Source organism: Macrobrachium nipponense, chromosome 8 (genome assembly GCF_015104395.2).
Source record: "Macrobrachium nipponense isolate FS-2020 chromosome 8, ASM1510439v2, whole genome shotgun sequence".
NCBI classification, from domain to species: domain Eukaryota; kingdom Metazoa; phylum Arthropoda; class Malacostraca; order Decapoda; family Palaemonidae; genus Macrobrachium; species Macrobrachium nipponense.
The window spans coordinates 39047203-39072202 of record NC_087203.1 but is presented as its reverse complement, the minus strand read 5'-3'; the positions used below and the strand labels follow the sequence as shown (position 1 = coordinate 39072202).

Genomic DNA, 25000 nt, shown 5'->3' with positions numbered 1-25000 from the left:
CGATCATGTTCATACCTTTGGCGTTTGTACTAGAACCTCCTCCTCCCACCGCCGACTTCATCCTTTAGGGCAGATGATTACCATCACTATTCCTCGACTAATGCCCGCTGTATTTTTCCTTGGCAGGCATTATCATAAAGTTGAAGGTAGGACAGGTCATGGGGGTTGCGAGGATAATTGCCCAATACGGGTTGATGCTCTTCCTTCACCGGTTTTTTTTTTTTTTTTTCCTTTTATCCTCGCGTGTTCATTCGTACCTTTTTTCGATTTTTTTTTTTTGTGTGTGGCGTGTATTCGCAAGTGTTGAGTTTTTTTTGTGTCGCTGGTTATATTTATGCAGATTTTCAGTCTGAGATTTGGTACTTAGTCTTATGCTGTTTCTTTCGCGCGCGCGCGCGCACACACACGCATATAAATATATTTATATATGTACTGTGTGTGTGTTTGTTTGTTTGTATTCCTAAACTCACAAGTCGTTTATATTTATGTCTGAATTCGACCTCCTTCACATACACACACACACACACGTATGTAAATATATATATATATATATATATATATATATATATATATATATATATATATATATGTACGATGTGTGTATGTGTGTTTGTTTGTATTCCTAAACTCACGAGTCGTTTATATTTATGTCTTGAATTTCGACCTCGTCCACAGACCCGCGTGTTATTTTTAGTTCATTACCATGAAACCCCGTTTGAAGTTAGCGAGCGAATTAGTCTGTCAACTCCCAAGTTTGTCCCCCTCGTTGAAAATTCGCTCGGTGTGTCTGAAATATCCGGCAAAGTGGAGTTCATAATGTATGCTTTCAAGTTTGAACTTCCTCTCTGTGCAATAACACAGCGTTGCCAGTCCTAAGTTCCCGTGGAACTGCTGGCTCGGAATTATGCAAGATTCATTTTTCCTACTCCTAATTGTGCCTGCATCACGCCAACGCTTGTCCTTCTTCTTCTTCTTCTTCTTTTTTTTCTTTATATCCTTTTCTTCTTTTCCTTTTTATATCTTTTTCTCCTTCTTCTTCTTTTTTTTCTTTATTCTTTCCTTCTTTTCCCTTTTCTATCTTTTTCACCTTTTTATTCTTCTTTTTCTGTATCCTTTTCTTCTTTTCCCTTTTTATCTTATTCTCCTTCTTCTTCGTTTTTATCTTTTTCTTCTTTTCCTTTTTTTTATCTTTTTCTCCTTCTTCTTCTCAACGTGTGAGATTTTTTTTACTTTGATTTTTCCTTTTCGTTGTCAGTTTGGAAGTTTCTGGATTTTTTTTATATTTATAATTTGTAAGGCGGTGTAGTTTTGAGTTATTTTGAGTATTCGTAGGATGTAATGTCATTGTGTTTGTTTTGATATTTATTTTTGCATTGAAACCGTAACTATAGCTGGTTCACTTAAGGTGGATTCTTGGGTGAGCCCTATACCTGCGAGACGTTTGTTTGGCGGCCGCTGATTGGCTGGAAGCTGCCATCAGCGGCCGCCAAACAAACGTCTCGTAAGCATAGGGCTCATCCAAGAATCTACCTTATGTGAACCAGCTATAGTAAAGATGTTTACCAATTAGTATCAGGAAAATCAGCTGTCAGCAGATTTGCCCCAAACTTCATAGGAATAAAAATTCTTTTCATAAGAGATACTGAATTACAGTACGGAAAATAGGGCATGACCTACTTGTAATGAAGCTTATATCTGTTTTAGAAAACTTTTTCTTAGTATTCTTATATATTTTTTAAAAATCTTATTCTCAGTATTCTTTTAATATACAGAAAACCTTACAGTTGTCTTCACCACTATGCAATTTTTCAGATTGTCTCAGAGACAATTAATGTATGGACGCTTTTCAGAGAATTTATTACTTTCGGATTTTCAATTCTTTTTAGAAGAGAACTATTGGGATGGCTTCATCTGCCTGTCCGCAGATCTTAAAAACTACTGAGGCTAGAGGGCTGCAAATTGTTATGTTGATCATCCACCTTCCAATCTTCAAACATACTAAACACACCAAATTGCAGCCCTCTAGCCTGGGTAGTTTTTAGTTTATTCAAGTTTAAAGTTAGCCATGATCGTGCGTCTGGCACCGGGCTGTGCTTGAAAGTTTCGTGGGCTGCGGGTGAGAATGTCATGCGTCGTGTCTGAGAGTTTCATGCATCTTTATTTGCATTTTTACTTGTTGTTATTGTTCTAGGTGCCCACATTATTATTATTATTATTATTATTATTATTATTATTATTATTATTATTATTATTATTATTGTAGTTGTTCTTGTTGTTGTTCTTTTATTATGATTACCAATTTCCACGTACGAAACAATATGACGGGAATTACCCATTTTATAATAGCCTGCTGCCCCACACTATTATGCTAAGACAAATAACATAGTCATAATAAATGTTCCCACGAAATCTTCACGTGGACTCTTCAAGTGCCAAAGAAAACACTTAACTAAGGTTGCCACTTTGTCTTTTGTGTTGACCCTTTTCTTTTTTTTATCCTGTTTTTGTGACCACGGCCGCCTTTTAAGTCGCGAGAGAAAGAGCAAACGAGTGATGGTGCATTTACTGCTTGGACGCCCCGTGAATACCATTACATTAAGAGTGCTTGCACTGTGCTTACTTGCTTGCACTCGGCCCGGCTTGGGCTGGCTCCCAGGGGTAACGCTTGCTTGCCAAGGAGAAAACCTCCTTCCGAGGAGAGAGAGAGAGAGAGAGAGAGAGAGAGAGAGAGAGAGAGAGAGAGAGAGAGAGAATTGAAGGAGAGTAAAAGATATTTTAAAGGAACGAGACGAGAGGAAAAAGTTAAGTATATCTTAGTTTTACCTTAGTTGAACCAGACCACTGAGGAGCTGATGAACAGCTCTCCTAGGGTTGGCCCGAAGGATTAGATATTTTCACGTGGCTAGGAACCAATTCGTCACCTAGCAACGGGACCTACAGCTTATTGTGGGATCCGAACCACATCATATCGAGAAGTGAATTTCTGATCACCAGAAATAAATTCCTCTGATTCCACGTTGGCCGAGCCGAGAATCGAACTTCGGAGCCACAGGATTGGTAGCCGAGCGCGAAACCACTCGTCCAACGAGGAACTGAGGACAGCGAAAGACTGGCTGTTCCGAGAGGTCGGAATGGAGGAATTGCGAGAAATCGAAGAAAATTAAGATAAAAAGCTGCGAAAGTGAATAAAATGAACGAAAGACAGGAAACGAGAGAAGTGAATCTCGTGGAGGGGGTGGGGGGGGGGGGGGGGGGGGGGGGGGGGGGGGGGGGGGGGGTGGGGGGGGGGGGGGGGGGGGGGGGTGGGGGGGGGGGGGGGGGGGGGGTGTGGGGGGTTGTGTCAACAGTTCACCTCACACCGTGCACTTGTAGGCATTACTTAAGGTTCTTTGCAGCGTTCCTTCTCCCCAATAGCTGGAGCCCCTTTCATTCCTTTTACTGTATCTCCTTTCATATTCTCTGTCTTCTATCTTACTTCCGACCCTCTCCTAACAGTTGTTTCATAATGCAACTGCGATGTCTTCTCCCTGTTATTATTATTATTATTATTATTATTATTATTATTATTATTCCTGTAAAACCATTACTTTCACTTTTCCTTTCATCGCTGAATGATCTCTTAGGTCCCAGCGCTTAGCCTGAAGTTTACATTCCAGTTTTATATTTAGATTCGAAAAATTGCAGCGAATGGAATGCTTAGAATAGGGGAAGATAAATCGTAAGAAAGGCGAAAGAAGAAGTAACAAAAATATTCGAAACGAACAAAAAAGTGGAATTAAAGAGGATAATAAAAAGATTTTTTTTTAAGTTGCACAAAATGAAAACAAAAGCAGGAAAAACGGAAGTAGATGAAAGAAACAGGCAAGGGACGGAGCAATAAACGGAAATTAAAGAAAATAAAAATGAATGAAAAAGGTTAATTAGAAGTACAGAAAACGGGAAAATTTCAAATCAGGAAGGGAAAGGGAAACTGCTTAAAATAAAGTGATATATTTATCCTAATGGGCTCTTGTTGCTTGAGGATGAACAAATTGTCTTGTTTGGGAACGATATGTTTCTCATTGTTGCCCCTGAGGCTTCAGTGAAGGTTTTAGAAATAAAATGATATTTGCTACGTCAATATCTTATGTCCTTGTGGAGGAACCTTGGTGTTTTATTTCAAAGCGGTGTGAAGATCCATCTTCTGTGTATGAGTATATATATATATATATATATCTATATATATATATATATATATAAATTATATATATATATATATATATATATATATATATATATATATAAATATCAAGTATAAAAGGCCCATTAAAACACACTAATGAGCCTTTTATACTTTACACGTATCATGTTTTTAGCAGAAGAGTTCATTTACATATATGTATGTAATTCCGAGGTAGAGCAAATTAGATATTAAAGTACATTTGTAGCTCGATGTATTGTATAGTTATATATATATATATATATATATATATATATATATATATATATATATATATATATATGTGTGTGGTGTGTGTATGTATATAGTATGTATGGTATGCTTGTATGGCGTTTATGATTGTGTTTGTGTATGTGTGTTAGCATATTTGGGTAGATGAATATATGCATGTATTGTCATTTTATATTTTACCTGTTTACTGACTTTACATTTAGTTCTCTGTCGGAATGCTCAGTGGAGGTCATTTACTTTTAGGAATATCTACTGCGACATCGTCTTAACTACATGTTTATATAGTATATAAATGGTCCGACACACCCACTTATGACTTCAGATACTGTTGACGACGATGATCTTTGCAAAAATTTCGCCTCTCTCTCTCTCTCTCTCTCTCTCTCTCTCTCTGTGTGTGTGTGTGTGTGTGTGTGTGTGTATGGGTGATTGCTTATTATTGGCAATTTCCTGTACTTCAATTTTTAAAGGAAATGATTGTGTTGGCTTAATTTAATTAGTAATTTTCTCCCTGTACTTAAATTTTTCAAAGAAATGATTGTGTTGGTTTAATTTGATTAGGAATTTTCTCAATTTTCTCGGTTTTTCTCAGTAATTTCTTTAACCTTTCTTCTTATAAGAGGCGTGGCTGTATCTTTCTACGTTCTTAAGCCCCAGTTTTCTTTATGTTTTTCTTTTTCCTCGGGCTTAGACTTAAACAATGCATTTGCATGTGCATTTATGAGATCGAAGTAAAAAGTTGACGATACATAGAGAATCTTGGTGGCGAAATTTTATTTTTGCTAGTGTATAATAAGTGATCATTTATTTACGTGTTTGTGTACCAGCCTTCGTATAAGTCGTGGTACTGCTGAATGGCGTCGCCAAATTGTAATCCAGTTCTGCTTTTTTTTTTTTTTGGGGGGGGGGGGGGGGGGGGGCGCAACTGAGTCATCATTCAGGGTCTTCTAGCAAGATCATCGTGCGTCGTGGCAGAAAGAACAAAGCATTAACTTGCAGGCAGAAATTCCCTACCTTCTAACTCTCCTATAAAAGGGGAAGACGACTTTGTTTAATTACCAAAGTAAATCTCATAACATCTAGTTCGTTGTCGTACAATGTTTTGTGCTAGTTTTAAAATAGACAGTTTATTAGACATCTTTTGGTAGGTGTAGTTTAGAAATGAAAGATGCTAGTAAATGAACATTGTCGAATGTCGAAATTCCTAAATGTTCTTATTAAATTAAAAATATTGCATGTATTTAATTGCCAGTTTAACTGGCTTACCAACATCTCTTTTTGCACGACCTAGTTTTTGCATTACCCCCGTAATAGTGCAGTTAATTATCTTGCATCCTGCATCCTCTGAGAGAACGAGAGAATTCAGACTTTCGAAGCATCCTCTCATGGCACGCTTGTATGAAAGGTTATATAGCTATATATAGCCTGGAGAGCAGGTGCCCACAAACCACTTGGTAACAATATTAGTCTAAAGCCACACCACTGGACAACCTTGTCTCGTTTTGGTCAGCTGCGCATGATGTCAGGTAAATCCCCTGCCAAGGACACCAGAGGCTGCCTGCTGCTGCTGCTGTTGCTGACATTTAATAGATAGAGGGAGGGAGCAATTAAAGGCTGCGTTCATATGCCACTGCACACCGAAACTGCTTTTCGCCAGATCACCGCAACACCTGGACAAGCCCCTCTCCACCGACCACCGTCCCGACCATCGTGCCTATATCCTGGTCCTACGTCTTTCCTCCCTGTCATGACCATATTCTCTCTCTCTCTCTCTCTCTCTCTTCTCTTGCGTATGGCACTGTACAACGGCGTCTCTGACATGTGAGTTGGCAGTAAGGGGTGAAGGGAAGCGAAGGGGGAAAATATGACCACGAGATTGTGGTCGATGTATTGGAAGAAATATTTCTTGATGTAGCGATGTTTTTGGAAAAAATCTGATTATTAAATATTATATGAATAAGAAGGAATTGACTCAGGATGTGGGTAGGAGGGTACGTTCGTAGGTATATATATATATATATATATATATATATATATATATATATATATATATATATATATATATATATATATATATATATGTATATGTATATACGTAAATAAATTCTTCTGTTAAAACAGGATACGTCTCAAGTATGAAAGAGGCCCATTAAAACACTCTGTTTAAAACTAAGGACTATATTTCAGTGGAACTGACTTCCACCCCTATCAAGTAGTGAATGATAAGGGTGGAAGTGAGTCCACCCAAATATAATCGTTAGTTTTGATCAGATCTATATATATATGATATATATATATATATATATATATATATATATATATATATATCTATATATATATATATATATATATATATATATATATTATATATTGTATCATATTGTATGTTTACATTATGTTTGTATTGATGTAGCTACTATTGCGTGTGCCCCGCACTTCATGTTACTAGGCGCATGCGGGCGTGCGTATAGTGTGTAAGTGTTTACGAAGCAAAACTAAAGATCGTGCGCAAGAGAAATTCATGAATGGGAGTGGCCTTCGTTTGAGGAGATGGAGTATCGTCGAGCTTGGAGTAAGACTGGAGAGAATGAGATTACCCGCTTGGTGCATGCGTTTAATTAAGCCTTGTTGCAAGGTTTGGGACGAGTGGTTGAGTTCTCTGAAGAGATTGCCTTGCATCCATTAACTGAGGCTGACGGAAGGAAAAGTAGATGAGGAGACTTCATGATGCCGTTACTCTCTCTCTCTCTCTCGTCAATCTCTCGTCTCTCTCTCTCTCTCTCTCTCTCTCTCTCGTTTTTTAAATAATAGTAGTTATTTACTGCATAGGATCTTTATTTTAGGACTAATGGCTTAATTTTCAAAAAGTTGGAGTTATTTACTGCCTAGAATGATTATTTATGGAATAATTTCTCAATTTTATATCAATGCCTTTGTGATTACTCACAACCAAGATATAGAATGAATGCTAGATGAATATATCGTAGTGAAATAAGCCCTCTCTCCCGTAGGGGGTTAGTGCAGTCAGTGCACCTCATGCGGTGCACTGTAGGCATTACTTTAAAGTTTTTTGCAGCGTCCTTTCACCACTTAGCTTCATCCCTATTGAGTCTTTTTATTGTACCTCCGTTCATGGTCACTTTCTTCCATCTTCCTTTCCAACCACTTCTAACAGTTGATTCATGGTGTAATTGGAAGGCAATTTCCCTTTCAGCGCTAAAAGGCATCACAGGTCCCAGCGCTTGGCATTTGGTCTAAACCCTATATGCTATTCTATTCAATAAGCCCTCTTAGCTTTCTGTGGTTTGGAGAAGTTATTTATGACTTCCTGGAGGATCTGAGTGAACCTTACGTGAGCTTTTAACCTTGGAGTATTGCTAAAATTTATGGCAGAACAATATTGAACGGTTAGAGTTCAGGATGAAGGCATATGCTTTGAAATTTCTCCTTATGACCTCGAGCGGTGGTTCCCAGCCTTATTTTGGCCGTGCCCCCACCTAATCTCTTCTAAAATCCTGATGCCCCATGTGGTGACATACTATCATTCTATTATCTCGGGTTTTGAGGAAGCCTAAAAGGCCATTAACTTTTAAAAATAAATTACCCCCACGTTGCGAACCACAGACCTAGAGTGATTTATCCATATGATTAAGGTTCGTCTCTTGAATATGATAATAATAATAATAATAATAATAATAATAATAATAATAATAATAATAATAATAATGGGAGTAAATCCACACTAGTATGCCTGTTTGATTTCTGCTGTAAATATTTTAAATAACAAAATCAATCAGGCATACTACTGTGAATTTACTCTCCTATTTTATTGACTCATGTGATTATCAATTTTCTTTAAATAATAATACAAATATTAAAATTTTCTAAAGCCGTCGTTTCGTAAGGAGAATTAGTTCACCTTTGCTTGGTACTCGTTGTGGTAGAATTAAAAGAAAGAAGACGGAGAAGTCAATCAAAGTAAGGTTGATCTAGAATGCTTTTGACTCAAACTGAAGATATGATGAATGTTGATGTTTTATCGTAGCGATTTTTTTTTGACAAAACATGTAGAGCAAAGGACGTGCTTAGTCAAAATGTTTTTCCAGGTATCTAAAATGATAATTTTTTTTGTATTATATATAACTAATAGTAGTTTTACCAAATGTACGAGGGTACATAAAATATGGAGTATTTTTTATATATAGATAACTAATAGTAGTTTTACCAAATGTACGAGGTACATAAAATATGGAATATTTTTTTTATATAAATAAATACCTAATAGTAGTTTTTCCAAATGTACGAGGTCACATAAATAACTAATAGTAGTTTTCCAAATATTCGAGGTATATAAAATATGGACTATTTTTATGTAGATAGCTCACAGTAGTGTTTGCTCTTAGTAGACGGAATCGTAAAATCATAAAGATCATAAAAAATGCTGATAAAACATTGGGGACATTACTTAGACGAGAGGCCAAACTTCTACAAGTTTAATTGTGATATTAGAGAACTTTGGACGGACTTGCGTAGAAAATCCTAGAACGAATTTATTGGAAATCTTTTCAGCAGAATTATTTACAAAGTTTTAGATAGAAGTATTAGTCCAGCCGGACTGATTTGGCTCGAAAACTTTGATCAAAGTACTGGAGGACTTTGGAGGGGGCCCAATTTGGTACACTACGGAATTACGGGAATTATAAGACGGAATTGTAGAGCTGTTGGGAATTATGGGAAGTCTAAGACGGAGTTGTAGAGCTGCTGAGAATTATGGGAATTCTAGAACGGGAGTTGTAGAGCTGTTTGGAATTATGGGAATTCTAAGACGGAGTTGTAGAGCTGTTTGGAATTATGGGAATTCTAAGACGGAGTTGTAGAGGCTTCGGGGATAAGGGAATTCAAGCGGGATGGAGAGCTGCTTAGAAAATTTGGGAATTCTAGAACGGGAGTTGTAAGGCTCGTTTTGGAAATTATGGGAACAATCTAAAGCGGGTTGTAGAGCTGTTTTTTAATTATGGGAATTCAAGACAAATTGTAGAGCTGCTGGGAAATTAATGGGAATTCTAAGACGGAGGTTTTTGGAGCGGTTTTGGAAATTCTGGGAATTCTAAGACAATTGTAGAGCTCTGGGAATATGGGGAATTCAAGAAGGAGTTGTCTAGCTGCTGGGAATTATGGGAATTCTAAGACGGAGTTGTAGAGCTGTTTTGGAATTATGGGAATTCTAAGACGGAGTTGTAGAGCTTTTGGGAATTATGGGAATTCTAAGACGGAGTTGTAGAGCTGCTGGGAATTATGGGAATTCTAAGACGGAGTTGTGTAGCTGCTGGGAATTCTTGTACTCATCTGAAATGATTTTAATGTCCTTCGTGAATGGAATTCTAGTCATGTAAAATTGTTGAAATTTCTTTATGAATTATTTTAGAGAATTATTTTAGATTCTTTGATGAAATTATCTTAGAGCTTTTATTGAAATGATTTTAAGAGTCCATGAGATTGATAGAAATGCAAAATAAATTAGGGAGTAGCTCACCAGGACCGAAGTCGTTAAAAACAAGAGGTTCGAGGGGTATCTTAGACGCCTTAAATTGCTCTCGCTCCATGATCAATTAGCTCGATGGAGCCATAGCAGTGTTAGTCGAAGTCAGAAATTCCATTCAAGCCGTATATTCTTAATTAGGTTCCTTATGGGATTGTTTTTTAGTAATATAACTAATTAAAGTTATCAGGGCAGAAATTTTAGCAATCTCTAGAATGACTATAACTGTGTATGGAATTATGTTAGAGACATCTGGTACATTCCGGATTTTACCAGAACATATGAGAGAATTGTAGAAGTAAATATTTGGGGTTTTGGAATAACGACTTGACACACTGAAAGCTATTACTTTTTGGGGGATGAAGTTCATGAAATACTTTGTGCAGGACAGAAGAGTCTGTGATTTGATATTTTGTATGAATAGCTTGATGAAATGTTGTAAGACGGGAACAAAAGCAAAAACAATGATAACAGTACTATTGTTTATAACACTGGTTAGAATTATGAGGATTATACGACAGTAGTCACATGGATTCTTCCTTTCACAAAAGTGGAATTATTATTATTATTATTATTATTATTTGTAATGATTCTGCCGATTATGGGGATGCTGAAAATAGGATAAATATAATTTTCAAAATAATTGGTAAAGGGAGCCTTTTATTGGGATTGAAAGAGTTAACTACGTATATTGCGATGGTGAGGTGATAGTACATCTTGTTTTGCGTTGCGCGGACGTACATTTGTAAACTCCGACCACGTTCAACACCTGTATCTAGAACAGGTGTGAGGTGATGACATGGCGTCCTTGTGAAAACAAAAACCATTGACATATGAAACGTTCGTGTCGCGGATATTTCTTTGTTGCTCATATCTAACTACGATTTAAGTTTCATAACGTTGGTAACCTTGGTAAATTCGACACTGCTAGATTTTTATTTTGTTTTTAGTAATCAACGTTTGTAGGTCGCCATGAAACTTATAAGGACATACAAAATGATATAGGTTGTACTGAAATACTTTTGGTTTCTGTTAGTATAAAATTCAGCACTAGATCTTCTTTACATTGTATATAGCCTCCAGTAACAATGCTTTACTTAGAAAATAAAATGCTGGCGACCTTTGCAAAGGCTCACCAGCAGTGACTTAAACCCAGAGGTACATCTTGCCTGATATTGGTGTTGGTGACTTTGACTAGATCTTATTTTTAGATATAGCACACATCTTGATTATCCAGATTAATAAAGCCAAGATCCTGTTGGATAAGGGCAAAATCTGGATAAGCGCAATTAAAAAACTCTATGGGTATGAAGCAGCATATCCATATGATTATAAACACTGTGGCGTTTCTAACTTTTTATGAGCAGTATTGGCCATATTGAAAACCAATATTTTTTCCCCCCCCCCCCCCCCCCCCCCCCCCAAGAAAAGTATTCCCCCCCCCCCCCCCCCCCCCCCCCCCCCCCCCCCCCCCCCCCCCAGTAAGTAACTACGTCATTTTGTATTTCCAGCTGCTATTATTGACATGACATTCTTCTTTCGGGCTTGTTTTCTTCTTCCTGTCACACACACATACACACACACATACACACACACACACACAACACTTTCATAAGTGTGTTGGGTAAGGAGTAATTGATAAAGTGTCCCACGACAAATTCACTTATGGTTTTGCTGACAGCCCGCCAAGGTTTGATTACGTGGAGGAGAGGTAATGTGATTATTGGAGGAGGAACTCTCCCGGCTTTGTGTGTGCGTGCGGGTCGTGCTCCTCGTTGCTGTGTGAGTTCGTCATACTGTTTTTAATTACTTAGCTCATTTATTTATCCGTCATGCTTTAATTCCGTATAGGTTAGCTCCTCATCGCTTTGTGCATTGGTCGTAGTATATGTGGCCAGAGGTTGGTCTCTCTCTAATTACAGGTATTTGTTTTTGTTTTGTTATTTTTAATGTTATTTTGGCTTTCCGTTGTGTGTTGACTGTCATTTATTCATTTAGTATGTTTTAATTCCATATAACTTTAGCTTCTCATTACTTTGTGCGTTGCTCTTAATATACTGTGGTTAGGGGTTGGTTACTCTCTGATTGGAGGTATTGGTCTTTTGTTTTGTTAATTATTTATGTAGGCTTTTCATTCTGTGTTATCTTTAATATAGGTTAACTCCTTATCGCTTTGTGTTGGTCATACTATATGTGATTATGGGTATGGGTTGGTCACTCTCTGATTGCAGGTATTGTTTTTTTTTTTATTCCCGATGTCATTGTGTGTTGTCTATCATTTATTTATTCAGTATTTAATTCCCTACAGGTCATTGTTTTGCCCCTCGATAATATCCTGTTTGGACAATATTTTCAATTATTACATTCACACTCTGTGGCCTCGTAGCGCTTTCAGTTCACAAAGTGAATGCCCTGCGTTCGATCCCTGAGCAGGAATCGTAGGGATATTATGAGTTTCTTAAAAGTCTAGTATGGCTCGGTGATGTTATCATCTCACCAGATATAGAATAATTTATGATATTCTCTCTCTCTCTCTCTCTCTCTCTCTCTCTCTCTCTCTCTCTCTCTCATATATATATATATATATATATATATATATATATATATATATATATATATATATATATATATTAATATAATCCTATATATTGTGTTTGGTTATGAACATGTATATCGTGCCATGAACTTCCTGGAGATTCTCTCCTCTCTCTCTCTCTCCCGTCTCGCTCGTCTCCTCTCTCTGGATCTAATAATATAGATATATAATAATATATATATATAATAATATTATATATCATATTATATAGATAATCTATATATATATGTATGTGTGTGTTGTTGTGTGTGTGTGTCATTGAAGATGTAAATAGTGGCATGAATATTCGCCTGCCAGCAGCGTCATGACTGAGGTTAATGTATGTCAGGGCCTTTTGACCCGAGCATGAATATGCAGATTTAATGGAGTCTTCTCCTAACATTGGTCGTTGAACCCTTTCGGTTGTTATGGTAAGACCTTGCTTATTTTATGGTAAGACCTTCTTGCTTATTTCATGTCACCTTTACGACACTCTATATAAGTTTAATTTGACTTACGCGGTCACACAAGAACTTTTCAGCGGTTGGGGTCGTATGACTTTGTGGTTTATGAGGAAAGTAGAGTATTTGTTTGTTTTAGTGTATGGTGGGTTTTATGATGTTGCTGATAGAAGTTCACGATGTGTGGTGTCATATTGCTACTGATTGTATTTTTCTTCTCTCAAACTTTATCTTACTGTGGTTGGATAGCTGTGAAAGTTTGCTCTCCTGTTTAGATAAAATTCTGTATCTATATATATATATATACTATATATATATATATTATATTACTATATATAGTTGTGTATATAGTGTGTGTGTGTGTGTGTGTATATGTATAGATATTTAATAATATATATATATATATATATATATATATATATATATATATATATATATACATATATATAATATTATATATATAGATATTATACACATATATAGTTGTGTATATGTATATATGTATAGATATTTATAGTATAATATTTTTCTGGACCTAATTGGAAATATCAATTTTTACTCTAAGTTTCGTTCATAATTTGACGATTAAATGTATTGGTTGAGAGAGAGAGAGAGAGAGAGAGAGAGAGAGAGAGAGAGAGAGAGAGAGAGAGGAGAGAGAGAGAGAGATTACTAAAGAAGCAGCGAAGTAAGATATTACGTGAATTACTGAAGCAGCAAAGTCATGTGGAATTTCAGCAACAAATTCGTTGGCCGTAAAAGATAACAAATCGGTGTATTATTATTTTTTTTTTTTTTAAGGAGGGTGTAGGGTTGGAATTCGATTACCGGACCTATGACCTTGGGGAATCCTTATGGTTCCCCCTTTTCCCTTCGGAATGATTAATGTTGAGTTGTCACTACTTCCGATGCGAGGGTAACTCCCCCCAGGTAATAACTTATGAGCTTTGCCGGGGTGTGGTGGGGGGTAGATTGGAGGCAGAGGAAGCCACAGATGTATTACGTGTTAAAAGTCGCTTTTCTGAAATTCTCTCTGTCCTTAATATCCTGCGTGTGCGTTCAGATGAAGGATTTGGTCCTCAGTCTCGTTCAGTAGATATTTTAGTCCTGTAGGTCGTTTTCAGAAGAAACCTTTATATCGGGAGGTGCTTACTAGAAACCACTATCACAAAGGTGCGTTCAGTTGAACCATTATTCCGTAGAGCTCGTTCAGGAGATTTCAGAGGAACCCTTTATCCAAGAGGTTGTGTTTAATAGAAACCACTATCACAAAGGTGCGTTCAGTTGAACCATTAATCCGTAGAGCTCGTTCAGCAGATGTTTTCATGACAGGTCGTTTTCAGAGGAAACCTTTATCCAACAGGTGGCGTTTAATATGAAACTTCGCTCGTTAAATGGAAATCTTTATTAGAAGTATCTCATCCCTGAGGTCACCTCCTAAGTGGGAATCTGTACCAAAGGTCACTGGAATTAGGAATCTTTATTCTGTAAATCGCTTTCTGTAGAAATCGGTATTTCGGAGACTGCTTTTTGAAGAAGCCTATTTCTTTCAGATTGTATTCATTAGGAACTGGTATCTAGCAGGCCGCGTTCACTTGCTTCCATAGGCCGTGTTCAATCAAAGCTTCTGTGTAACATTGGTTGCGTTCAGTAGAGACCTGTATCCAAGATGCCGCGTTCAGAATGAATTATTGACATGTGGGTGTTCATTGGAGACCTGGGTTTATACGCATTAGCTGCGTTCATTAGAAACATATACCGAAGATGCCGCGTTCAGGACGAATCACGGGAAAGGTGGTTTTCCGTTAGGGACCTTTCTTCCTTAGGTCGCGTTAGTTCACCTTCTTAAAAAGCCCAAAACATCACACGGAGGAATTTGTCACCTGAGGAATCAAGGACGCGAGTGTTTTCAAAGGTCGAACAGGTTTACCTGCGAAGGGGGGAGTTGGGGGGAGGGGGAGTTGGGGGGGAGGGGGAGAAGGTTAAAGACAAGGGGGGTTGGGGTTCGGGTGTTTTTTTTTTCTCCTAAAAATGAACGGGAGTGAAGGTCATAGTTACATTGATTCTGGGAGACCTTTCTCCGTTGCACGTTGCAAGATTAGCAAGGCAGTGTGGTCCGTCTTATTCTGTATATCTGCTGCTTTTGGATAAGTGTCGCTCATGACTTTCAGATATGTGATTTATGCATGATTTTGAAAGGATATATGAGTTGTTATATATATGTGTGTGTATATATATATATACATATATATATATGTGGATATATAATATATATATAGATATATTATATATATATATATATATATATATATATATATGTATGTATATATATAGTAATGAATTAAGGACAGAACGCGTCTCTGTTCTCCATATGCGTATTTTATGAATAATTAATCAATATATATATATATATTATATATATATATATATATATATATATATAATACTATATATATATATATAATAATAAGTCCGTCAAGCGGATCTATGGAAGTTTGTGTAACCCACGGTCTAGGCATTATAGCCTAGAGACCCAACGTGGCGTAACGAAGACAAGGAACATTGTCCGATCATTCATTCATGGAGTTCTTGGCTTTCACTTATTGGGTGTGACCTGTAGCTGAGGGAGGGTGCCGTCGGAATAAATCTGTTTAATGTGGTATTTCTGTGAACTTGCAAGCTCAGATGTGTGTCCCCACAAATATTTCACTTCACATGTATACATTTGCATATACAGTGTATATATATATATTATATATATATCTATATATATATATATGTATAGTATATATATATATAGAATCTATATATATATTATATATATATAAGATATATAGATATATAGATAATATATATTTATAATATATATATAATATATATAATATACATATAACATATACATATATAGATATATATATATATTATATATATATATATATGTATATTATATTATATATACACTGTATATGCATATGCATACATGTGAAGTGAAATATTTGTTGACACACATCTGAGCTTGCAAGTTCACAGAAATACCACCATTAAACTGATTTATTCCGACGGCACCCTCCCTCAGCTACAGGTCACACCAATAAGTGAAAGCCAAGAACTCATGAATGAATGATCGGACAACGTTCCCTTGTCTTCGTTACGCCACGTTGGTCTCTAGGCTATAATTGCCTAGACCGTGGGTTACACAAACTTCCATAGATCCGCCTGACGCCATCTGTGATCTCTCCCTCGTTGAATGCCAGCGAATTTACTCCAGTGTGTCGCTCCGGCTATCGAGTTTTGCGTTGTTGGTCTCGAATGGAAACGGGAAGCGACTCTTAATGAGCAATTTACCGTCGTTTTGGCGGGAAATGTGAAAGTGTCGCTCCAGTGCGGACTTCGATTGAGGTCGGGAGGAGGAGGAGGAGGAGGAGGAGGGGAGGAGGAGGAGGAGGAGGAGGAGGAGGAGGAGGAGGAGGAGGAGGAGGGTGGTGGTGGTTTTGGAATGGATGGATGGGTGGCAGGCCTTTGTTTCATCGCTGGCAGCAGCTGTTCGTGGTTGCAAAGAGGTGGTTAAAGTCGTTTGTAACCTGTAAATGAGAGTATTATTCCGTATGGGGTGTATTTTTTTTTTATTGGAATATTTATATTTTATATTTGGGTTTGAAAATCGGTGGCGAATGGAAGCTAATTAATTAATCCGTACGTACCGCTTTCAATTTATTGTTGGCTCTAAATGAGTCTATTATTCCGCATTGGGCGTATTCATTTCGTCAGTATCAGTTGATTGAATCGAGTAAAGCTTATTGGTCGTAATCACTTCATTGTTGGATGTTAGATAAGTCGATTATTTCATGCAGGGTGATTTAAATTGCCGTTCACTTTAAATGAGCCTATTACGATGTATGTAGTTAAATTTTCAAAGTTTTCTAAATGTGGCTAAATTCAGAGGACCGAGCCAGGGAATTCAGATTTACACTTAATGAATAGCGTAAGAAACCGAAGGCTTTTTACAGAATGAAGTACAATAACTCGTTATTGTAACGTAAAAGGGGTCAAATTTATCATCCTTTTAGCGAAATCGATCACCGGGACCAGTTTACACGATCGACTTTGTGATCGCGAAGCTTCCGGATTTGTAGGCTTATTGTAAGGTGAGTCTAAGTCTAAGGAAATATTCCTTAGACCTTGAGGTAAACCTGTGGACCGACAGGCCTTGATAGCTCTTCGATGGATGAGTGGGTTACGTGCTCGCCTACAGATTCGCTAGTCGCGAGTTCGATTCTCCGGTCTGCCAACGTGGAATCAGAGGAATTTATTTCTGGTGGTTAGAAATTCATTTCTCGATATAATGTGGTTCGGATATTCCAATAAGCTGTAGGTCCCGTTGCTAGGTAACCAATTGGTTCCTATACTCTGTTTTTTTCCATCTGTCCATCCGCCTGTGGTGTTTTCGTATGGTAACACTGCGTCCCGGGCTTTAAATAGTTACGCTATGTGTAAGTTTTAGGTAAATAAAAGGATATCTGGGTGTACATTTGCAACTGAAAAGTGTTTTAATAATTTACTGTATGCGGATTACACCGTTAATATTCGAAATAGGATATTGTTATTATTGTTGAATGTAAGCTGAATGTAACTATCTAAAGTCCGGGACGCAGTGTTACCATACGCAAACACCACAGGCGGATGGACAGATGGAAAAAAACCGAGTATAGTCACGTAAAAATATCTAATCCTTCTGGCCAGCCCTAGGAGAGCTGTTAACCAGCTCAGTGGGCTGGTTAATCTAAGATATATTTAACTTAACCGGAGGTGAGTGAGTTTGGTTCTGCCTGGCGTTAAATTACCTAGCTGATATAGTGTTAGGAATGAGTAAATTGCATTCTTTTGTCCGTCAGTTATGTATCAAAATTAAAAAGAACGAGGCGTGATTCGACCTCCGGCTTACTCGGGGTGCATCAACTGAAATTAAAATAAATACGCTATATTTTATTAGAAATAATTGTTCTGTACTGTTTACCAAGCACATTATTATTTTTCACCTATCCTAAAATGCCTATACCTTTAACTCAACGCAAAACACTTTTTTTCAGCCCTTTTTAGGCTTTTCCATAGACCTTTCTTAACCCCCTCACCAACAACAACAATAACATAGTTTGTAGGCTTACTCCCCTAGTGAGCGAAAACTAGATGTCGCTGCTTTTCATCTGCTCCATCGCGTAATGCAAATACTCTCCCTGGGTGCTCCATCCCTTCCCACTCCCTCTGTCCAATCCCACTTTCACTCCCCTTAAAATTGGCAAACACTTGACTGAACTCACTTCCCCATAACGGCTTCCAACTTCCTCTCATCCTAAGCTCCCTCGACCTTGACCTCGACCTTCTATCCCTTTTGAAGCTTTCCGTAGTACGTGGAAGTTTGTGTTTACCTTTCAAGTTTTAAGTGTATTCCGTAATTGTATATGGTTGATTCGTTTCTTCCGTATAGTCTTACATTTTTCATGTATTTCCTTGTCTTTTTAGCTTCGTTTCTTGTCATCTTTCCAATGTATTGCGTCACCCATCACAATTTCTCTTCTGTTGTGACATAATTTTTAACTTTTTTTTCGTTGTAAACTCCCTTTTGTGATAATCTGTCAGTCATTCTTTGTAACCAGGTTGCGTGACATTGTCTCATTCTCATAATGCAGTGTGTTCATGTCATTCTTTCAGTCGTAAATCATATAACTAATTATTTCAGTTCTGTTATTTTTTTTATTGTCTGAACTAATTAGATCACTGAGGAATTCTGCTTCATTTTTTTCTGTTTTTCTGTTTTTTTCCTGTCATCTGCCACACTCCATTTTCCTCTATTTTTCTGACATTTTGGGACGCTCAAATATTATTGACTTCCTGGTCTGTTTTGGTATCCTTTTTCAGATCTTGTATTCTGATACTCTTTTCATCTTGACGTCTTGTATCTAGCGTTTTGTCATCTGATCCCTCACTCTCTCCTTTTCCCGTCTATCTGTCGTCTTGTATTCCAACATCCCGGTAATCTTTAGTCTTGTATCCTGACCTCTCGTTAACTTGTCGGTTTGTACTTTTATATATAGTTAACCTTTAGTCTTGTATTTACTTTTATATACAGTTAACCTTTAGTCTTGTATTTTTTTTAGATAGTTAACCTATCGGCTCGTAGTCTGAGAACTCGTTAACCTATCGACTTCTGCTCTAATGTTCTGTCCCGTTAACCTTTACTCTTCTATTCTGAAGTCTCGTTAAGCTATCGTCTTGTGTTCTAAAATCCAGTTAACCTTTAGTCTTGTATTCTGAGATCTCATTAACCTATCGGATTGTACTTTAATATCCAGTTAACCTTTAGTCTTAAATTCTGAGATATTGTTAACCTATCGGCTCGTACTTTAATATCCTGTTCGTATAACGTCTTGTATGTCGTCTTGTTTCCCAACAACTTGTTAAACTATCGTTTTGTATTCTAAAATCTCGTTAACTGGCGTCTTGTAATCTCACTTTCCGTTAACCTAACGTCTTGTGTTTTTACTGTCCATCAACTTAACGTCTTGTATTCTAACATCACATTAACTTGAAACTTTGTATCCTAAAATCCTGGTAACCCATTTTACCTTACTGTATTATTTGTTGTATTTTCTTAACTTCTCGTGTCGACTGCCTTTTTTTTAATTTGCTCTCTTTTCTTCTTCTTCTTCTTCTTCTTATTCTTCTTCTTCTTCTTCTTCTTTGGGGGGAGGGGGCTATCACAATCCTCCAATTCGACTGGGTGGTATTCATAGTGTGGAGTTCCGGGTTGCATCCTGCCTCCTTAGGAGTCCATCACTTTTCTTACTATGTGCGCTGTTTCTAGGAGCACACTCTTTTGCGTGAGTCCTGGAGCTACTTCAGCCTCTAGTTTTTCCAGATTCCTTTTCAGGGATCTCAGGATCGTTCCTAGTGTTCCTGTGATTATGGGTACAATTTCTACTGATATATCCCATATCCTTCTTATTTCTATTTTCAGGTCTTGATACTTATCCATTTTTTCCTTTTCTTTCTCTTCAACTCTGGTGTCTCATGGTACTGCGACGTCTATGAGTGATATTATTATTATTATTATTTTGTTTTCATTTGCGTCTAGTTCATTTTCTCATCATATATAATTTTTTTTCTCGTAATTTTTAGGTAAGATACTTTCTTTCATGGCTGTTACTCGGTCTCTGCCATTTTTATTCTGAGCGATAAATGATGAAAGAATGAAGAAGGGAGGAGGTAAAGGAAGAACGCATCAGGAGAGGGAAGTGGGAAGAAGGGAGGAAGGCAAAGAAATAGCAAGACAAAACGAGAGAGAGAATCTTGAAACAAGTCAGGAAAGAAAACGGAAGTATCAAGAAGGAGAGAATCAAGCAAGGAAACGAGAAAGAACGGAAGTATGAAGGATCAAGGGCGGTAGATAGAACTAAAAGGGAAAGGTAATCAATTAAAGTGGAGTGAAAAAAAAAAAGACTAGAGAATGGACGAAGCGAACGCAGAAACAAATAAAGAAACCAATTGCAGTGTTGTGAAGGGGAAAAATAATGCAATTATTCGTGGCAGCGTTATTCATGAGGTCATATTTTATTACTATCGGATTGGCTGGAAAGCCTGTATGCGGTGTGCGTGAGAGAGAGAGAGAGAGAGAGAGAGAGAGAGAGAGAGAGAGAGAGAGAGAGAGAGAGAGAGAGAGAGAGAGAGAGTCTTATTTGGTTGTACGTGTTGAATATTCCTTTATGAAATATACAATTGCAAGGCTTGCTGCCGTCTCAGTGATATGTATTTTTTCATGGGGTGAAAAGGTTGCCAGTTCTATATCATGTAAGATCATTTATGTTTACTTTGAGATATGTGATCGTAAGTTGTTGGTTCTCGACTTATTTTGTTTCAGTCTGGTAGCTGGTTTTGTACTGATGTGTTTTTGTTCGTGTGCTTGCTTTATTGGCTACCTCTGGTCACAGGATTGTAAAACTTGATGAACGCTCTATTGTTTACATAGATAAGCGTTAGTGGTTGATGGAGTCACTCATACTTTCAATCCGTAGGGGTTAGTCCCGTCAGTGCACCTCTTGCGGTGCGCTGTAGGTAGTATTACTTTTATTTTCTTTGCAGCGTCCCTTCGGCCCCTAGCTGCAACCCCTTTCATTCCTTTTTACTATACCTCCGTTTATATTCTCTTTCTTCCATCTTACTTTCCACCCTCGCCTAACAATCGTTTCGACTTCATTTTCAGCGTCGAATGACCTCGTAGGTCCAAACGCTTGGCCTGTGGCCTAAAATTTATATTCCAGTCTTCCATTCATTCTTTCATTCCCTGATGTGGTAGCAGGTGAATAGAGGGAAGCTGTTTTGGGAGGAAATCGTTGCTATTATTAATTGATAGAGAACTAATGTTTAGACAGATGCTACAAGAAAAAGTGGATTGACGAGTAGTTGATTATTATTATTATTATTATTATTATTATTATTATTATTATTATTATTATTATTATTTGAAGGTAGGAGACCCTCTCTCAAACGTGTTTTGTCAAAGAGGATGGCAACATCAGTGGAATTGATCTTACGTAAGGTCTTTTCAATTCTTCTTATTATTTTCTTTTCATCAGGGCTGATAGTTGCTAATAGCTGGCCGTTTTTCATATTCTGGTTAAGGAAATGTCTTCTAAAAATATTAATTTATTGATATGATAACTAAAAGTGGCGTATGTTCGCCGTAGAGTTTACAAATTGTAGTCTGGAAATCAGGATTTGTTCTCGTTCTCTTTAACAAAACATATTATTATTATTATTATTATTATTATTATTATTATTATTATTATTATTATTATTATTATTATTATTCAGTAGATGAACCTTTTCATATGGAACAGGGCCATTGACCGTAAATTCAAGCCCCCAAAGAATACGGTGTTCATTAGGAAGAAGTAAAAGGAATTAAAGAGAAATCCAGAAAGAAGAGATCCCACTTATTAAAAAAAAATAAGTATAGAAATTAATAAATATATAAAAAATGTATTAAAATGTAAGAATATGATTAGGGTAGTAATGCAATGCACCTTCGTTTGAACTTGTGAAGAAGTTCAAACCTCTGGAACTGAGAAGTTGGACAGCGAGGCTAAACATTTACGGCATATTGATGCTGCTTATTTGTAACGTTTTGATGTAAAAGGCAGCTTATGAGCGATGTCTCATTTGCTATTTTTCTGCTCGTTTGCTTTGTATTCATTGATAATGGCTGTAAAAACTCGTCTCTCTCAGGGTTGTCAGCGCTGTTGAATTTAATAATAAAGTTTTTCGACGTTGCTGGTGTAAGTGACAGTTTTCGTTCGTTTAGAATGTTTATTCGTTGCTGATTTTTTTTTTTAGGTTCAGCTTTTATTACATGACTTATCAATGGTTGGTGACCTCCAGTTATGGTATTGGAATACGTAACGAACACACACTGACACACGCACATACATTTATATTATATATACATGTATATATAACGCATATATATTTATATGTATATTTATGTATATAGATTTCTGAGTCACATCAGGATCGAACCCAGGTCCTTCAGAACGCTGGTAGGCGAGGCAGTTCGCCTGCCCAGTTGAAAAGCCTTGGGTACGGTGGTACTTAGATTCCAACTTCTTATATAGTTTGTGTGGTTTAATTGGCAGCGTCCTCGCCTTCCAATTGAAAGACCTGGGTTTGAATCTGATGTTAGTAAGAAATTAATTTCAGTTCTGTGCGTGATTGTGTGGTGAAATTTTCTTGGATATAATATATTATATATATATAAATATATATATATATATATATATATATGATATATATATACACACACACACACACACACACACACACACATATATATATATATATATATATATATATATATATATATATATATATATATATATATGACTGGTAAAAATTTTCTGTAACAACAGAATTCCATCTAATATATTTTGGTGTTTTTATGGGCTCCTTTTATTATATATATATATATATATATATATATATATATATATATATATATATATATATATATATATATTAGAGAGAGAGAGAGAGATCTTATCTTGTGTTAAAAAAAAAAAAAGTCGTTTACACTCGTGAAAGGTGGACCCCAGAAAAATAAAGCATGTGGAATTGTCACTCATCCTTTAACTGGCGAATCAAGGATGAGACCCTGTACAGAAAACTGCCTCATAATCAGATTTATATATTTGACGAATGTGCTCATAAACAACGGACTCGTCTCCAGCACACATAATATAACTTCTCCTTTTTTTATTGTTTGGTGAAATGTTTGTTTTTTCAGATTCTGTTCCTTCGTCTGTGATATAACGAACACCTTGCTTCTCTCAGAATCCTAATCTGCCTTTTCGTATTGTTCTCTTGAAGTACTTGTGGTGGTTAAATAATTCCAGAATCCTGTGAGAGTGTTATAGGATAGTTTTCATGAATATATAATTATGAGTTGAAGAGCTTGCAGAAAAGCAGTCAAGTATACGCGTTCAAAAATAGTTTTTTAAACCATGTTTTATAATTCTTTGCTAATGCCGGTTTTGTATCTTCTTTTTACTCTCTCTCTCTCTCTCTCTCTCTCTCTCTCTCTCTCTCTCTCTCTCTACGTTTTTTCTGCTATTTCCAAGGAAATTGCGAATCGTTTTGGGCTACAGAAGGACCTTTTGATGTTATCTCAGACAATGTTCTCCCTCCTCCTCCTCCTCCTCCTCCTCCTCCTCCTCCTCCTCCTCCTCCTCCTCCTCCTCCTCCTCCTCCTCCACATTATTACCTCTAAGAGAGGAAGTTTAGTTAAAGTGGTTCGCAGCTTTCATGAGCGTGTTGGTTGTCATGTCCCGACAATGGTGATTACGTTTTGAGAGAGAGAGAGAAGAGAGAGAGAGAGAGAGAGAGAGAGAGAGAGAGAGAGAGAGAGAATGTAATTCCTCATGAGATGTTGTCTTTCCTATTGTATTATTTAATATGATAGATTGAGTATCAAGTAGGTTCGATTTCCCTGGATGAATGAGCTTTCATATTGTAATCAAATCTCTTGTCTGCGTAATTTGTAGTCGTGGTACTTAGTCCATTTCATTAATTCCAGTTGTGCTTTTATTTTTATCCAATCTAATCCATTTTTAAATATTCTATTTTCACAGTAGACCTACTACATGAGCTTTGGTTTGAGCTGATACATTAAATGTGAACAGTGCGAAGAGTAAGTGAGTAAATTAACGAAAATAGGTTCTTCCAAGTAACTTAGATGTGGATTAAGTGACGGATGGGGTTATATAAATCGTAAACACGAATGTGATGTAACGTGACTGCTACTTCTCTAGATGTTCCTTAACCTTAGGTGGGAGAATTCCACTTCTTAGAATGTTCCGTAATCATCAGAGAGGGAGAATTCCACCCCTCAAGATGTTCCGTAATTTTCAGAGCGAGAATTCCACCTCTCAAGATGTTCCGTAATTTTCAGAGCGAGAATTCCACCTCTCAAGATGTTCCGTAATCTTCAGAGAGGGAGAATTCCACCCCTCAGAATGTTCCGTAACCATCAGAGAGGGAGAATTCCACTCCTCAAGATGTTCCGTAATTTTCAGAGGGATAATTCTACCTCTCCAGATGTTCCGTAATCTTCAGAGGGAGACGTCCACATCTCAGGAAATTCTACAAAATGTTCCTTAACCTTTCGGGCGGAAAATTCTTCTTCTCTAGATGTTACTTAACCTTATGTTGGAGAATTCCACCTCTCAGAATGTTCCGTAACCTTCGGAGGGAGAATTCTGCCTCTGAAGATGTTGCGTAACACCAATTAAACCATATTTTCCCCCAAGTCAGCCTTTTGAAGTAGATAACCCTCGGATCATACGACTCAGTTATGTCTCTTGTCTCTTAATGTCAAGGTTTGGGATTTTGTTCCTGATTGTGTTTTGTCTGGCTCATGCAATCATTAC

General features: G+C 37.0%; 2 protein-coding genes across 3 annotated transcripts in view; one reads left to right on the top strand and one right to left on the bottom strand.

The window, feature by feature from the left end:
- The window catches only part of LOC135222690 (uncharacterized), a 341671-nt gene that overhangs the window by 103221 nt on the left and 213450 nt on the right, over positions 1-25000 (top strand). The gene's annotated exons all lie outside the window — the stretch shown is intronic.
- LOC135223056 (uncharacterized) overlaps positions 1-25000 on the bottom strand; it is a 50190-nt gene that overhangs the window by 19498 nt on the left and 5692 nt on the right. Inside the window, exon 3 of the mRNA XM_064261564.1 lies at positions 16371-16565. Within this exon, the coding sequence (XP_064117634.1) occupies positions 16371-16565 (195 nt within the window). The remainder of the gene's footprint in view (positions 1-16370; positions 16566-25000) is intronic.